At 49.2% G+C, this 17,899-nt stretch overlaps 1 protein-coding gene across 2 annotated transcripts in view; it reads right to left on the bottom strand.

The window, feature by feature from the left end:
* RAB11FIP4 (RAB11 family interacting protein 4) overlaps positions 1-17,899 on the bottom strand; it is a 105,447-nt gene that overhangs the window by 56,538 nt on the left and 31,010 nt on the right. For both annotated transcript variants that reach the window (XM_082272209.1, XM_082272212.1), the window contains exon 2: positions 7,526-7,613. In XM_082272209.1, coding sequence (XP_082128335.1) covers positions 7,526-7,613 — 88 coding nt within the window. The remainder of the gene's footprint in view (positions 1-7,525; positions 7,614-17,899) is intronic.

Raw genomic sequence — 17,899 nt, 5'->3', positions numbered from 1 at the left:
CCCCATTGGAAGCAGTGCCGGGACAAGGTCATCCAGTGCCCAGGGCGAAGATGATTCCCTTAGGGTTAGGGTCAGGGCAACCCTATCCCTACAATAAACCATTGCGCCCAGGGCAGCTGTCCCTTGTGCCCACCCCTTGTCCCGGCCCTGATTGGAGGATTTTCCCTATATTACTTTTTTGAGGACAATTCTAAATTTGGGGAATTTCTTTTCCTTTCGCTTTCTATCATACAGGAGAAATAGATAGTGGGGGGGGGGGGGGATCTCCGGGGAGAGCACTAAAAACCTGACAGGGGTTCTAATCCCTCTCCACTCCATCCAACACTAAAGAACAATTGTTGCCGGCAGTTATACTTTAATTGAAGAAGCTGATTGGCTCCCATGCACATTTACACCGAATTCTGCATTCTCCAGGTTTTAGTAAATCTCCTCCAATCAGATTGCTGAATACAATACATTATAGTATCAATGTTACACCTCTTCCATTCCTTGCAATGTGACGTCATAAAACATTCTGATTGGCTGAGTATACAGTGGGGGTTCCCATATATCTGTGCATGGGGGGGGGGGGGATTCAAAGATCCATTGGAATTTCAAAGTTTGGAGAGATTGTAAAAGGCAGTGATTGGACGAGCTGATGAATATTTTATGGGTCAGGAGATGCTGGGATATGTTAGACCTGAAGCATGCAGTGACTGTACATGTCTACAGAACACGGATGTTAGCAGCGTCATACAGCCAGCATTACCTGATAACCAAATCCTGTCCCCTGATCTTACAGCCCTCCAAACGTCCTCTAATAAATGGGGTGCTTACTGGAAAGTGGCCACTGGAGGGAGACATGGTACACATAGAGTGCATCCGGAAAGTATTCCACTTTTTGTTATGTTACAGCCTTATTCCAAAATTGATTCCATTCATTATTTTCCTCAAAATCCTACAAACAATCCCCCATAATGACAACGTGAGAGAAGTTTGTTTGAAGTCTTTGCAAGTTTATTAAAAATAAACAAATAAAAACTCCCATGTACATAAGTATTCACCCCCTTTGCCATGACACTCCACATTGAGCTCAGGTGCATCCTGTTTCCACTGATCATCCTTGAGATGTTTCTACAACTTGATTGGAGTCCACCAGTGGTAAATTGAGTTGATTGGACATGAATTGGAAAGGCACACACCTGTCTATATAAGGTAACAGTGCATGTCAGAGCACAAACCAAGCTATGAAGTCCAAGGAATTGTCTGTAGACCTCGGAGACAGGATTGTATGGAGGCACAGATCGGGGGAAGGGTACAGGACAGGGTTCATACACATTTTCACCAATAAAATTCCATGACTTTTCCATGACTTCACGTAAATATTCATGACCTAATGTTTCATGAAATGTCTATGTATACATGTTAAATAAGAAGAAAATCTATGTCACACCCAGCATATTTTTACTAAAATAAATGACAATCTTTGTAGTGTACAGTACTTCTGCAGTTAGGGTTTCGTTTCTGGATACAGCGTGACTCAAAATGGTCCCTTGTTTTACAGTGGATGAGATGGAAGCACCGCTGCCGCAGCTGGAAGCCGGTGTCACTTCAGGCACACGGGTGAAAAAGCCAGCGATCGGATTGGAAGCTGTCAAGCACGCAACTGCAGACTGGTGCTTTGCACCTTTAGCGTGGCTAGACAGCGCTGCCTCTCCCATGTTCGAAATGTCAAACGTTTTACAACACGGACAGCGGACATGATACAAGAGAAGGTCAGAGGCTGCGGACATGATACAAGAGGTGGTCAGAGACTGCAGACATGAAAGAGGAGGTGGTCAGAGACTGCAGACATGAAAGAGGAGGTGGTCAGAGACTGCAGACATGATACAGGAGGTGGTCCAAGACTGCAGACATGATACAGAAGGTGGTCAGAGACTGCAGACATGATACAGGAGGCGGTCAGAGACTGCGGACATGATACAGGAGGCGGTCAGAGACTGCAGACATGATACAGGAGGCGGTCAGAGACTGCGGACATGATACAGGAGGCGGTCAGAGGCTGCGGACATGATACAGGAGGTGGTCAGAGGCTGCGGACATGATACAGGAGGTGGTCAGAGGCTGCGGACATGATACAGGAGGTGGTCAGAGGCTGCGGACATGACACAGGAGGTGGTCAGAGGGTGCGGACATGATACAGGAGGTGGTCAGAGGCTGCGGACATGATACAGGAGGTGGTCAGAGGCTGCGGACATGACACAGGAGGTGGTCAGAGGGTGCGGACATGATACAGGAGGTGGTCAGAGGGTGCGGACATGATACAGGAGGTGGTCAGAGGGTGCGGACATGATGATACAGGAGGTGGTCAGAGGGTGCGGACATGGTACAGGAGGTGGTCAGAGGGTGCGGACATGATACAGGAGGTGGTCAGAGGGTGCGGACATGATACAGGAGGTGGTCAGAGGGTGCGGACATGATACAGGAGGTGGTCAGAGACTGCAGACATGATACAGGAGGTGGTCAGAGGGTGCGGACATGATACAGGAGGTGGTCAGAGGGTGCGGACATGATGATACAGGAGGTGGTCAGAGGGTGCGGACATGGTACAGGAGGTGGTCAGAGGGTGCGGACATGATACAGGAGGTGGTCAGAGGGTGCGGACATGATACAGGAGGTGGTCAGAGGGTGCGGACATGATACAGGAGGTGGTCAGAGGGTGCGGACATGATACAGGAGGTGGTCAGAGGGTGCGGACATCACAGGGTAGGTGTCCTTACCAGTGTTAATTTCGTCGACTAAAACCGACTAAAACGTTTTCGTCGACTAACACAATTCAGATGACTAAAATACGACTAAAACTAAAATGGCATTTTAGTCTTAAGACTAAAATACGACTAAAACTAAAATGGCATTTTAGTCAAAGACTATAACTAAAACTAAATCGAAATTTGCTGCCAAAAATGAACACTGGTGCTCAAAGCATAAATAATAACATATTAGATTTTTCACTCCAGGACCAGCAGTAGTATATAATGAGTTTGGAAATTGTAGAGAAATGCTTAAATAATGCATTACAAATTACAACTGAACTTCACCCATTTGATTATAGATGACTAAAATGAGTTTTAGTCGAGTAAAATATACTGGAGTTTTAGTCGACTAAAATATACTGGAGTTTTAGTCGACTAAATACGACTAAAACTAAAACACTTGCAGAAGACTAAAATAGGACTAAAACTAAAATGCCATTTTAGTCCTAAGACTAAGACTAAAACTAAATTGAAATTTGCTGCCAAAATTAACACTGGTCCTTACGGGTCCGCAGTTTGCCCGAAACGGTTACCGCCCCCTTCCGCGTCATCACGTTCATGCGGCCGGCCCGCCCTCCAGTGACGCTTCCGCTGCCTGTGATTGGTTTGTTATCTCCCGGCTGTTATTGCTGCTGGCCAGTCACATCCAGGCAAACCGCGGCCGGCCCTCCCCGCTGCCAGTGATTGCTTCACGATCATCTCCTCGGCTGCTGCTGGCCAGTGACAGCGTACGGGCATACCGCGGACCCGGAAGGCAAATAGTATGTGGCACTGGCAATAATTTATTAAACATTATGGAATAAAATAATAAATTAAACTTTAAGCATCCGCTCCCCGCCGCTCCCCGCTCCTCCCCAGTATATATTTCCATGACTTTTCCAAAACCTTAGTGGAATCCTAAGTTTCCATGACCTTTCCAGGCCTGGAAAGTGTCATCTCCAAATTCCAAAACTTTTCCAGGTTTTCAAGGACCGTATGAACCCTGACAGGAACATTTCTGCAGCATTGAAGGTCCCAATGAGCACAGTGGCCTCCATCATCTGTAAATGGAAGAAGTTTGGAACCCCCAGGACTCTTCCTAGAGCGGCCGCCCGGCCAAACTGAGCGATCGGGGGAGGGGGACCTTAGTCAGGGAGGTGACCAAGAACCCGATGGTCACTCTGACAGAGCTCCAGCGTTTCTCTGTGGAGAGAGGAGAACCTTCCAGAAGAACAACCATCTCTGCAGCACTCCACCAATCAGGTCTGTATGGGAGTGGCCAGACAGAAGCCACTCCTCAGTAAAAGTCACATGACAGCCCACCTGGAGTTTGCCAAAAGGCACCTGAAGGACTCTCAGACCATGAGAAACAAAATTCTCTGCTCTGATGAAACAAAGATTGAACTCTTTGTCCTGAATGGCAAGCGTCATGTCTGGAAGAAACCAGGCACCGCCCATCACCTGGCCAATACCATCCCTACTGTGAAGTATGGTGGTGGCAGCATCATGCTGTGGGGATGTTTTTCAGTGGCAGGAGCTGGGAGACTAGTCAGGATTGAGGGAAAGATGAATGCAGCAATGTACAGAGACATCCTTGATAAAAACCTTCTCCAGAGCGCTCTGGACATCAGACTGGGGTGAAGGTTCATCTTCCAACAGGACAACGACCCTAAGCACACAGCCAAGATAACAAAGGAGTGGCTACAGGACAACTCTGTGAATATCCTTGAGTGGCCCAGCCAGAGCCCAGACTTGAACCCGATTGAACATCTCTGGAGAGATCTGAAAATGGCTGTGCACCGACCCTCCCCCATCCAACCTGATGGAGCTTGAGAGGTTCTGCAAAGAAGAATGGGAGAAACTGCCCAAAAATAGGAGTGCCAAGCTTGTAGCATCATACTCAGAAATACTGGAGGCTGGAATTGGGGCCAAAGGAGCTTCACCAAAGTATTGGGCAAAGGGTGTGAATACTTATGTACATGGCAAAGGGTGTGAATACTTATGTACATGGGATTTATTTTCTTTGTTATTTTTAATACATTTATAATTATTTCAAGCAAACTTCTCTCACGTTGTCATTATGGGGGATTTTTTTGTAGGATTTTGAGGAAAATAATGAATTTAATCCATTTTGGAATAAGGCTGTAACATAAAATGTGGAAAAGTGAAGCTCTGTGAGTACTTTCCGGATGCTCTGTATGTGTGTGTGTAAATATATATATACACCTTATATGTAGACTGCTACACAGTGCCAGGACAAGGCACTATAGCGCCCCCTCCCACATGAGCTGTGAACTACTTCAGGAGGATAGATTTCAAGTCTTGGCATATTTGAGCCCCCCAAGGTGTCAACCTCATCTGCCTACCTCTCACCCTCCCCCAGCCCTGTTCTTACACTTTGGATGGATATGAGCAGTAATGAGGCCTCTATAGGAGCATGCGCGGTGTTGGGGTGACTCCATGCTGCCTGTAGTGAAGGTGGGTAGACACTCTATAGGGGAGGTGGGTAGACACTCTATAGAGGAGGTGGGTAGACACTCTATAGAGGAGGTGGGTAGACACTCTATAGAGGAGGTGGGTAGACACTCTATAGGGGAGGTGGGTAGACACTCTATAGGGGAGGTGGGTAGACACTCTATAGGGGAGGTGGGTAGACACTCTATAGGGGAGGTGGGTAGACACTCTATAGAGGAGGTAGGTAGACACTCTGTAGTGGAGGTGGGTAGACACTCTATAGGGGAGGTGGGTAGACACTCTATAGGGGAGGTGGGTAGACACTCTATAGGGGAGGTAGGTAGACACTCTGTAGTGGAGGTGGGTAGACACTCTATAGGGGAGGTGGGTAGACACTCTATAGGGGAGGTGGGTAGACACTCTATAGAGGAGGTGGGTAGACACTCTGTAGTGGAGGTGGGTAGACACTCTATAGGGGAGGTGGGTAGACACTCTATAGGGGAGGTGGGTAGACACTCTATAGGGGAGGTGGGTAGACACTCTGTAGTGGAGGTGGGTAGACACTCTATAGGGGAGGTGGGTAGACACTCTATAGGGGAGGTGGGTAGACACTCTGTAGTGGAGGTGGGTAGACACTCTATAGGGGAGGTGGGTAGACACTCTATAGGGGAGGTAGGTAGACACTCTATAGGGGAGGTGGGTAGACACTCTATAGTGGAGGTGGGTAGACACTCTATAGGGGAGGTGGGTAGACACTCTATAGGGGAGGTGGGTAGACACTCTATAGGGGAGGTAGGTAGACACTCTATAGTGGAGGTGGGTAGACACTCTATAGGGGAGGTGGGTAGACACTCTATAGTGGAGGTGGGTAGACACTCTATAGGGGAGGTGGGTAGACACTCTATAGTGGAGGTGGGTAGACACTCTATAGGGGAGGTGGGTAGACACTCTATAGAGGAGGTAGGTAGACACTCTATAGTGGAGGTGGGTAGACACTCTATAGGGGAGGTGGGTAGACACTCTATAGTGGAGGTGGGTAGACACTCTATAGGGGAGGTGGGTAGACACTCTATAGTGGAGGTGGGTAGACACTCTATAGGGGAGGTGGGTAGACACTCTATAGGGGAGGTGGGTAGACACTCTATAGTGGAGGTGGGTAGACACTCTATAGGGGAGGTGGGTAGACACTCTATAGTGGAGGTGGGTAGACACTCTATAGGGGAGGTGGGTAGACACTCTATAGGGGAGGTGGGTAGACACTCTATAGGGGAGGTAGGTAGACACTCTATAGTGGAGGTGGGTAGACACTCTATAGGGGAGGTGGGTAGACACTCTATAGTGGAGGTGGGTAGACACTCTATAGGGGAGGTGGGTAGACACTCTATAGGGGAGGTGGGTAGACACTCTATAGTGGAGGTGGGTAGACACTCTATAGGGGAGGTGGGTAGACACTCTATAGTGGAGGTGGGTAGACACTCTATAGGGGAGGTGGGTAGACACTCTATAGTGGAGGTGGGTAGACACTCTATAGGGGAGGTGGGTAGACACTCTACAGGGGACGGGTGATGTCACTAATCATTATGGAAATCACGAAAAGCGTCGGGGCGTGACCAGGCGGTGTAACCAGGCTGTGTAAGAGGAGTTCGGATTACCCAGAAGGCGCGGCGTCCACGGCGTGGAGCCTGGACATCATCTCCCGAAGGGCATCCCTCCCCTATTCGTGACTGTTTTTTTGCGTTTGATGACATACAAGACATGTGAGTGTGTTACCTTATGTTTTATTTTTATTTAATAAAACCCTTTTAAACGGTATCACGCTATTGGGATTATGTTCTCTCCTCCCCATATGCTGCTGAGCTTTTTTTGACTGCGCTGGTGCGATTCCTGTTGTGGATACTCTGGACCAGTGACCATCATTATAAGCCTGAATGCTCAAACACGAAAGTGGGTGGGGCCACAGCATCTGGTGAGTGGGCAATTCTCCTCCCCCCTTGGAGCACGGTGGTGGTGGTGATCCTTTTGAGAAACACGTCTTCGTACATTATCATCCCAGGAGATAGAGTGAAGGATTATGGACTGTTTGAGTCATTTCTGAACTTTTTCCTGCTGCCTATGTGACATCTATTGCATTTCGGACTTTTGTGCAGTGGGCACAGTATATTTTTTTGGCACTTGCTTCTTGACAAGTTTGCGCTACTATATATATATAGGGATATTGCTGAGTATCTATCTATTATATATCTTTCTCCATTCATTATGGAGAGGGTGGACATCACTTTTATTACATGAATAACGCTCACCTTTAATGGCCAGAACCCCATCACAGAAGTCTTTGAAGTTGATGCGTCCCAGCTCATTGGGGTCCAAATATCGCACCACTTTCTCCACCTGTAACAGGAAGGAACATTAAACATGGAGATGTATCACAGACACCATGGGGGGCAATAGACAATTGGATGGGAATCAGGCTGCCCCTCATTTATCAGAGTCTAGGTGACAGTATTTCTGTGTATTAATGACCCCGATTCCGGGACAGATGAGACCGACCTTTACATTACACCCGCACACAAACCAGATGTGGTCAGGGTCAGGCGGTATTCTGTCCCAGGACTGCAGAGCAGCAGAGGGAGTCTATGCATCAAGCTGGAACCTTGCAGTACATCTGTCCCCCTGCTCCTGTTTAGCATTGCTGTGACAGAATTGGTAAATGTCTCCCCAAGTATTAATCTACCTGTCATAATTTGTGGTGGCCCATAGCAGCCAATCACATTTCATCACACATAATGCCTGACTGGCCGCACTGTGCTTTATTTTCCTAAATTCTGCAACGACTCGCCCCCCTCCCCCCCCAACAGACCGCTGTGAGAACAGTGACCACCCCATAGACAGGTATAGGCACAGTGACCCCCCATAGACAGGTATGAGCACAGTGACCCCCCCATAGACAGGTATGAGCACAGTGACCCATCATAGACAGGTATAAGTGTAGTGACCCCCCCCATAGACCGGTATGAGCACAGTGACCCCCCCATAGACAGGTATGAGCACAGTGGCCCCCCACAGACAGGTATGAGCGCAGAGACCTCCCCATAGACAGGTAAAAGCGCAGAGATCCCCCCATAGATAGGTATGAGCTCAGTGACCCCCCCCATAGACAGGTATGAGCGCAGTGTCCCCCCATAGACAGGTATGAGTGCAGTGACCCCCCTCCCATAGACAGGTATGAGCGCAGTGACCCCCCTCCCATCGACAGGTATGAGCACACTGACCCCCCCTAGACAGGTATGAGCTCAGTAACCCCCCCCCCAATAGACAGGCATGAGCACAGTGACCCCCATAGACAGGTATGAGCTCAGTGACCCCCCCCCCCTATAGACAGGCATGAGCACAGTGACCCCCATAGACAGGTATGAGCACAGTGACCCCCCTATAGGTATGAGCACAGTGACCCCCCTAGACAGGTATGAGCACAGTGACACCCCCCCCATAGGTATGAGCACAGTGACCCCCCCCCCAGACAGGTATGAGCACAGTGACCCCCCCTAGACAGGTATGAGCACAGTGACCCCCCCCATAGGTATGAGCACAGTGACCCCCATAGACAGGTAGGAGCACAGTGACCCCCCCATAGGTATGAGCACAGTGCCCCCCCCCTAGACAGGTATGAGCACAGTGCCCCCCCCAGACAGGTATGAGCACAGTGCCCCCCCCCCCTAGACAGGTATGAGCACAGTGGTGGTCTGATTTTCATCTGACACTCCCTCAGAGTTACTCTTCATTTCCACCTCCATGACAATGATCAGAACATTCGTCTTTGAAGTGGAAAAGTAGAACTCGTCCTGATTCTGTCACCTCCCGCTACACGGAGGAAGATCTGAGAGTAATCCCATTATTAGATCATTTATAAGCAGGAGTTCATTTCAGGGACGCACACAGAAGCACCAATGCGGCTGTTGTGGTCACCTTGTGCTCCACCACCCACCAGCAGATCCAAGCCTGGACAGGAGAGAACAGCTAGAGAATGAATGCTGGAATCTGATTGGCTGCTGTAACATGTTGGAGCCCAATCAGATTTCTTCTTTCATGAGTTTACTGCATCATTCACCATCCCCCCCCCCCCCCCAATATTCACCATCTCCTCTCCATCATTCATTGACTCCTCTCCAATATTCACCATCTCTCTAATATTCACCATCTCCTCTCTAATATTCACTATCTCTTCTCTAATATTCACCATCTCCTTTCTAATATTCACCATCCCCCCCCCCCTATATTTACCATCTCCTACCCTATATTCACCATCTCTTCTCCAATATTCACCATATCCTCCCCAATATTCACCATCTCCTCCCCAATATTCACCATCTCCTCCCCAATAATCACCATCTCTTCCCCAATATTCACCATCTCCCCCCCAATATTCACCATCTCCTCTAGAATATTCACCATCTCCTCCCCAATAATCACCATCTCCTCTCTAATATTCACCATCTCCTCTCTAATATTCACCATCTCCTCTCCAATATTCAATATTCACCCCCCCCCCCAATATTCACCATCTCCTCTCTAATAATCACTATCTCTTCTCTAATATTCACCATCTCCTCTCTAATATTCACCATCTCTTCCCCAATATTCGCCATCTCCTCCCCAATATCCACCATCTCCTCCCCAATATTCACCATCTCCTCCCCAATATTCACCATCTCCTCCCCAATATTCACCATCTCCTCCCCAATATTCACCATCTCTTCCCCAATATTCACCATCTCCTCCCCAATAATCACCATCTCCTCCCCAATATTCACCATCTCCTCCCCAATATTCACCATCTCCTCTCCAATATTCACCACCCCCCCCCCAATATTCACCATCTCCTCCCCAATATTCACCATCTCTTCCCCAATATTCACCATCTCCTCCCCAATAATCACCATCTCCTCCCCAATATTCACCATCTCCTCCCCAATATTCACCATCTCCTCCCCAATATTCACCATCTCCTCTCCAATATTCACCACCCCCCCCAATATTCACCATCTCCTCTCCAATATTCACCACCACCCCCCCCCCCAATATTCACCATCTCCTCTCCAATTTTCACCATCCCCCCCCAATATTCACAATCTCCTCCCCAATATTCACCATCTCCTCTCTAATATTCACCATCTCCTCTCTAATATTCACCATCTCTCCCCCCCCCCCAATATTCACCATCTCCTCTCTAATAATCACAGTCTCCTCCCTTTTGTACTGGTCCAAATCATTTGGTGTAGGGGGGATTATGGTGTGGGGGAGGGGGGATTATGGTGTGGGGTTGTTTTTCAGGGGTTGGGTTTGGCCCCTTAGTTCCAGTGAAGGGAACTCTTAAGGTGTCACCATACCAAGACATTTTGGACAATTTCATGCTCCCAACTTTGTGGGAGGAGTTTGGGGATGGCCCCTCCCTGTTCCAACATGACTGCGCACCAGTGCACAAAGCAAGGTCCATAAAGACATGGATGAGCCAGTTTGGGGGGGGGGGGGGTAACTTGATTGGCCTGCACAGAGTCCTGACCTCAACCCGGTAGAACACCATTGGGATGAATTAGAGCAAAGACTGCGAGCCAGGCCTTCTCATCCAACATCAGTGCCTGACCTCACAAATGCTCTTCTGGAAGAATGGTCAAACATTCCCATAGACACTCCTAAACCTTGTGGACGGCCTTCCCAGAAGAGTTGAAGCTGTTATAGCTGCAAAGGGCGGAGCCAACTCAATATTGAACCCTACGGACTAAGACTGGGATGTCATTAGAGTTCATGTGTGTGTAAAGGCAGGCGTCCCAATACTTTTGATAATATAGTGTATATAATGTTAGTGGCCCCCAGATCTCATGCCACAGATGCCCGTCCAGGAAACTGAGAGTTAATGGCACGCTGCCTTGTTGCCTAGCAACCATTCTCCCTAATTATCAGCAGATGATGAGTTTGGGTTCTTCAGCTTTTTCTATTGTCACCTCTATAAATATCTTCATTGTCCCCGAGGTAAGTGCTACCGTGCAGAGTCCATACAGAGAGAAGAGTGACTGAGACCTGACATTTAATGAGGACCCCACTTCCTGTATACCCAACATTTCATCACCGGGGTCACCGCACAGCCAGGAGACAATCCAACCAGAACACTGCCAGATCTTCTCACCTTTCCTGATAGAGACAGTTCAATGTCACCTACCTACACCCTGAGGAGTCCCCGACCATACAGGTGTACAGACCCAGGATGGGGGGACCCCTCATAATGGGCACAGCGGGTGTACAGACCCGGGAACTCAGCACAGGGATGGTGGAACCCCTCATAATGGACACAGCGGGTGTACAGACCCGGGAACTCAGCACAGGGATGGAGGGAACCCCTCATAATGGACACAGCGGGTGTACAGACCCGGGAACTCAGCACAGGGATGGTGGGAACCCCTCATAATGGGCACAGCGGGTGTACAGACTCGTGAACTCAGCACAGGGATGGTGGGAACCCCTCATAATGGGCACAGCGGGTGTACAGACTCGGGAACTCAGCACAGGGATGGTGGGAAACTGCCATTCCACTCCCTGACAGCGAGGTGTGAGGTTGCTGGTTCCTTAGCTCGTGGGCTTCCAGAAGCCAGGGGCTAGAGTTGCTTCTCTGCCCCAGGAAGGATGCTGGATCCTGGGGAGGACCCTGGCGGGGGCCCCCTGGATAGGCCTCAGCCTATGGAAGACATGGAGCTCGGCCCAAGGAGGGGTGAATCCCTGCCTACCTTTAGACGGAGGACTGTTGAAAAGCTGAGGCGGATTGAGAAAGAGGAGGAGAAATTGGCAACTTTGAAAGTAGAATTTAAAAAGAAAAAGTTGTATTGTGCCAAACTGTACAGTAAGAAGAGACCGGCTCTGAGGCCTGAATTGAAGGACTTGGAGCAAGCTTTGAGGAAGCAGAAAGAGCTGGTGAGCTCTCTGAAGGAAAGCTGTGAAGCACTTCAGGAGGAATACAGGAATGAGGAACGTTTCAGCCGTATGAGGAGAGGAGCCGTTTCCAGCATGGAGAGTGACCCAGTCAGTGAGGAGATTCAGGTACCGACAGAGTCAGCAGAGAGTGAGAAAGTGGGCCCGGAGGATGAGCCCAGCTTTTCGACACCTCACACATCTGCTGAGCCCCCAATGGCGGAGGCCTCTGTCTCCCTCCCTCTGCAGCAGCAATGTGGAACATCTGAGCAGGAGGTTGAGGGGGGTACTGGCATGTTGGAGTTCGTCGCTGAGCTGGAATCCCCTCTGGATGGAAGAAAGTTCCATTTTTCTGCAGATTCCCCAGATGAGGAGATGGATACCGTTCCTCGCCCTATGAGAGAGAGACCTGTGGAGAGAGGAAAATTCACCATTAAGCCTGCAACAACCAGGAGGAAGTTTGATCCCACCATCAGCCATGACACAGCAGAGGTAACACAGCAAGCAGGTACAGTGTGTGTGCAAGGTGGTGATGTGAACTTTATTAATGACAATGTGCTTGCTGAGGGTTGTAGTGCTATGGGCTGTCAGCCCACACCCATAGACAATGTGCAGCATGCAGTGCAACCTGATACACCTGCTGAAAAAATTCCACTTTTAAATGCAAGTGGTGAGAAAATTGAAAAAAACTGTGAGCTTCTGGTTGAAGAGTCTGCAGAGAGGAGCACCACGGACATTGCAGAGGCTTTGCCTGGATCAAATACAGTGGCTGTTCCTGAGCATGGTGGAGGAGATGCTGGGAGCAGTAGTGCTACAACTGTTTTGGAGTCTGCAGTAGACAAGGCTGTGATTGAACCCAGGAAAGCAGCTGAGTGCTCAGAGAAGGGGGAGGGGGTGGGTCTTGTCTCTGCTGCTCCAAAGACTGCAAGGGTTGATTCAGGCTCCTTGTCATCAGGTGTGGTTGGGTCTAAAGACAATGCTGTAATTGCTGATGTTTCTGGGAGGAAAACCTATGCTGGTGCTGCTGAAGGGTTTGGGAGGGGGGTGCAAGCAGGGAAGGAGCATGGAAATGTTTTATCTTCCTCATTATTTAAAAGGAAGAATGTGGTACAGCTCAGATGGGAAGGCGAAGGTATTCCGCCATATAGGAGAGCTGTGGTTGATAAGATTCTGCAGATGGGTTTTAAACCTGCAGATATCTTTGCCCTGATCAGTCCGACCGGCTCCTATGAGTACGATTTGTCCTTTGTCCGTCCGGAGTCTTTGGACATATTTTGGGAGAAATATGAACATGTGTGTAGGAGCCTGCCGGACTGGAAAGGGCTCATCCCCAAAGTTGTGTCACGTCAGCCACTTATTAAAATGGTGACGATTCTTGTGCGCAATGAATCCATACCGCAAGGGGATTTATCTGTATGGCTGAGGAGATATGGAGACATCCTGAGCCCCTTACACAAAATTATGGATGATCGAGGAATATGGACGGGGGGATGGTCTGTGCAGCTAAAACTGAGGGTTATTGATAATGTCATCCAGCATCTGCCATCCTCAGCTTTCCTAGGGAGGGACAGACTGACCATCTTCTATCCAGGCCAGCCAAAGCTGTGCAATAAGTGTGGGGATAAAGGGCACTTTGCATCCTCCTGTCCAGTAATGAAATGCTCTCTGTGTCAGGATTTAGGGCATTTGGCAAAGGATTGCAATATTATAAGGTGCAACTTGTGCAATGCAGTTGGGCATCCTTATAGCCAGTGTCCTGAGGCAGTACACAACCAGCCTGAGCTCATGAGAGAGTTCTTCCGTCTGGACATGGAGGATGCTCAGAGCTCAGCAGCTAGGGTGCCTGCGATTCCCTCCGAGACTGTACCAATACCCAGTGTGTCAGTGTCTTCTCAGTCTGTGGTGCCCCAGTCTGTGCCGATTCCCAGTGTGTCAGTGTCTTCTCAGTCTGTGGTGCCCCAGTCTGTGCCGATTCCCAGTGTGTCAGTGTCTTCCCAGTCTGTATGTAAGGTATTGGTTACTAAGAATGTGTCCAATCCTTCTGTGTCTATGTCTTCCAAAATTGCAGAGGCGGCAAGAGGTGCTGAGGCAGGGGCATCAAGTACAGTGCCAGTCCCCTCCCCTAGACATTGCAGGGCTTCTATTAGGGACCATGGGGTGCAGAGGAGTGGGGAGAATGGTGAAGAGGCTGGCCTGGTGGTAGATCAGGTAAGGGAGAGTGGGGGTGAAGGGGAGGGTGAGAGTGGGGAAACTGTTATTTCCAATTTGTCCAAGGGGGATGTGGAATGGTTGGAGGAGAAAAGAAAGAAGGGCAAAAGAAGGAAAAAAAAGTGTTCAGCTACCCACAGTCCTGAGGTTTTGCCTTTGACAAATAAGTTTGGGGTCCTGTCAGATGATGAGGATGAATGGGACTTGTTGAGTACAGAACCTTCCATGGATGATGAGTCGCAGAGTGCATTGAAGCGCACTGGTTCTCCAGGGGGAGAGAGTATTCAGGCTAAGAAACGGCTGCCTCAATTATCTGTTAAAAGTGGAACCCAATAATGTTATCAGCTGAAAATCAGTCCTAAAATATAATTTTTGATAAAAGGCTCCATGCATGGTGAAGTTTCTTAGTCCGGCTCTCTCGTAGGGTTTATGCTGTGTGCAATTTGGTTTATTTATTATGTTCTTGTTTTGTATAGTTATATTCAATTATTTTGTAAATATGTTATTTATAATTTATTTATTATGGTTTTATTGTATATAAGTTGATTGTTTGTAAGAATTTCCAATAAACAAAATTAACCCCTCATAATGGGCACAGCGGGTGTACAGACCCGGGAACTCAGCACAGGGATGGTGGAACCCCTCATAATGGGCACAGCGGGTGTACAGACCCGGGAACTCAGCACAGGGATGGTGGGAACCCCTCATAATGGGCACAGCAGGTGTACAGACCCGGGAACTCAGCACAGGGATAGTGGGAACTCCTCATAATGGGCACAGCGGGGGTACAGACCCAGGAACTCAGCACAGGGATGGGGGGAACCCCTCATAATGGGCACAGCGGGTGTACAGACCCGGGAACTCAGCACAGGGATGGGGGGAACCCCTCATAATGGGCACAGCGGGGGTACAGACCCGGGAACTCAGCACAGGGATGGTGGGAAACTGCCATTCCACTCCCTGACAGCGAGGTTGCTGGTTCCTTAGCTCGTGTGCTTCCAGAAGCCAGGGGCTAGAGTTGCTTCTCTGCCCCAGGAGGGATGCTGGATCCTGGGGAGGACCCCGGCGGGGGCCCCCTGGATAGGCCTGAGACTAGGCCTCAGTCTATGGAAGACATGGAGCTCGGCCCAAGGAGGGGTGAATCCCTGCCTACCTTTAGACGGAGGACTGTTGAAAAGCTGAGGCGGATTGAGAAAGAGGAGGAAAAATTGGCAACTTTGAAAGTATAATTTAAAAAGAAAAAGTTGTATTGTGCCAAACTGTACAGTAAGAAGAGACCGGCTCTGAGGCCTGAATTGAAGGACTTGGAGCAAGCTTTGAGGAAGCAGAAAGAGTTGGTGAGCTCTCTGAAGGAAAGCTGTGAAGCATTTAAGGAGAAATACAGTAATGAGGAACGTTTCAGCCGTATGAGGAGAGGAGCCGTTTCCAGCATGGAGAGTGACCCAGTCAGTGAGGAGATGCAGGTACCGACAGAGTCAGCAGAGAGTGAGAAAGTGGGCCCGGAGGATGAGCCCAGCTCTTCAACACCTCACACATCTGCTGAGCCCCCAATGGCGGAGGCCTCTGTCTCCCTCCCTCTGCAGCAGCAATGTGGAACATCTGAGCAGGAGGTTGAGGGGGGTACTGGCATGTTGGAGTTCATCGCTGAGCTGGAATCCCCTCTGGATGGAAGAAAATTCCATTTTTCTGCAGATTCCCCAGATGAGGAGATGGATACCGTTCCTCGCCCTATGAAAGAGAGACCTGTGGAGAAAGGAAAATTCACCATGAAGCCTGCAACAACCAGGAGGAAGTTTGATCCCACCGTCAGCCATGACACTGCAGAGGTAACACAGCAAGCAGGTACAGTGTGTGTGCAAGGTGGTGATGTGAACTTTATTAATAACAATGTGCTTGCTGAGGGTTGTAGTGCTATGGGCTGTCAGCCCACACCCATAGACAATGTGCAGCATGCAGTGCAACCTGATGCACCTGCTGAAAAAAACCCCTGCAATTGGTGAGAAAACTGGAAAAAAACTGTGAGCTTCTGTTTGAAGAGTCTGCAGAGAGGAGCACCACGGACATTGCAGAGGCTTTGCCTGGACCAAATACAGTGGCTGTTCCTGAGCATGGTGGAGGAGATGCTGGGAGCAGTAGTACTATAACTTTTTTGGAGTCTGCAGTAGACAAGGCTGTGATTGAACCCAGGAAAGCAGCTGAGTGCTCAGAGAAGGGGGAGGGGGTGGGTCTTGTCTCTGCTGCTCCAAAGACTGCAAGGGTTGATTCAGGCTCCTTGTCATCAGGTGTGGTTGTGTCTAAAGACAATGCTGTAATTGCTGGTGTTTCTGGGAGGAAAACCTATGCTGGTGCTGCTGAAGGGTTTGGGAGGGTGCAAGCAGGGAAGGAGCATGGAAATGTTTTATCTTCCTCATCATTTAAAAGGAGGAATGTGGTACAGCTCAGATGGGAAGGCGAAGGTATTCCGCCATATAGGAGAGCTGTGGTTGATAAGATTCTGCAGATGGGCTTTAAACCTGCAGATATCTTTGCCCTGATCAGTCCGACCGGCTCCTATGAGTATGATTTGTCCTTTGTCCGTCCGGAGTCTTTGGACATATTTTGGGAGAAATATGAACATGTGTGTAGGAGCCTGCCGGACTGGAAAGGGCTCATCCCCAAAGTTGTGTCACGTCAGCCACTTATTAAAATAGTGACAATTCTTGTGCGCAATGAGTCCATACCACAAGGGGATTTATCTGTATGGCTAAGGAGATATGGAGACATCCTGAGCCCCTTACACAAAATTATGAGTGATCGAGGAATATGGACGGGGGGATGGTCTGTGCAGCTAAAACTAAGAGTCATGGATAATGTCATCCAGCATCTGCCATCCTCAGCTTTCCTGGGGAGGGACAGACTGACCATCTTCTATCCAGGCCAGCCAAAGCTGTGCAATAAGTGTGGGGATAAATGGCACTTTGCATCCTCCTGTCCAGTAATGAAATGCTCTCTGTGTCAGGATTTAGGGCATTTGGCAAAAGATTGCAACATTATAAGGTGCAACTTGTGCAATGCAGTTGGGCATCCTTATAGCCAGTGTCCTGAGGCAATGCACAACCAGCCTGAGCTCATGAGAGAGTTTTTCCGTCTGGACATGGAGGATGCTCAGAGCTCAGCAGCTAGGGTGCCTGCGATTCCCTCCGAGACTGTACCAATACCCAGTGTGCCTGTCTCTTCCCAGTCTGTGGTGCCCCAGTCTGTGCCAATGCCCAGTGTGTCAGTGTCTTCCCAGTCTGTGGTGCCCCAGTCTGTGCCAATTCCCAGTGTGTCAGTGTCTTCCCAGTCTGTGGTGCCCCAGTCTGTACCAATACCCAGTGTGTCAGTGTCTTCCCAGTCTGTGGTGCCCCAGTCTGCGCCGATTCCCAGTGTGTCAGTGTCTTCCCAGTCTGTATGTAAGGTATCGGTTACTAAGAATGTGTCCAATCTTTCTGTGTCTATGTCTTCCAAAATTGCAGAGGCGGCAAGAGGTGCTG

This window comes from Pelophylax lessonae (genome assembly GCF_965119305.1).
Source record: "Pelophylax lessonae genome assembly, chromosome: 11".
NCBI lineage: Eukaryota > Metazoa > Chordata > Amphibia > Anura > Ranidae > Pelophylax > Pelophylax lessonae.
Note: the sequence above shows the minus strand (reverse complement) of the source record. Positions and strands in the feature narration are given on the sequence as shown.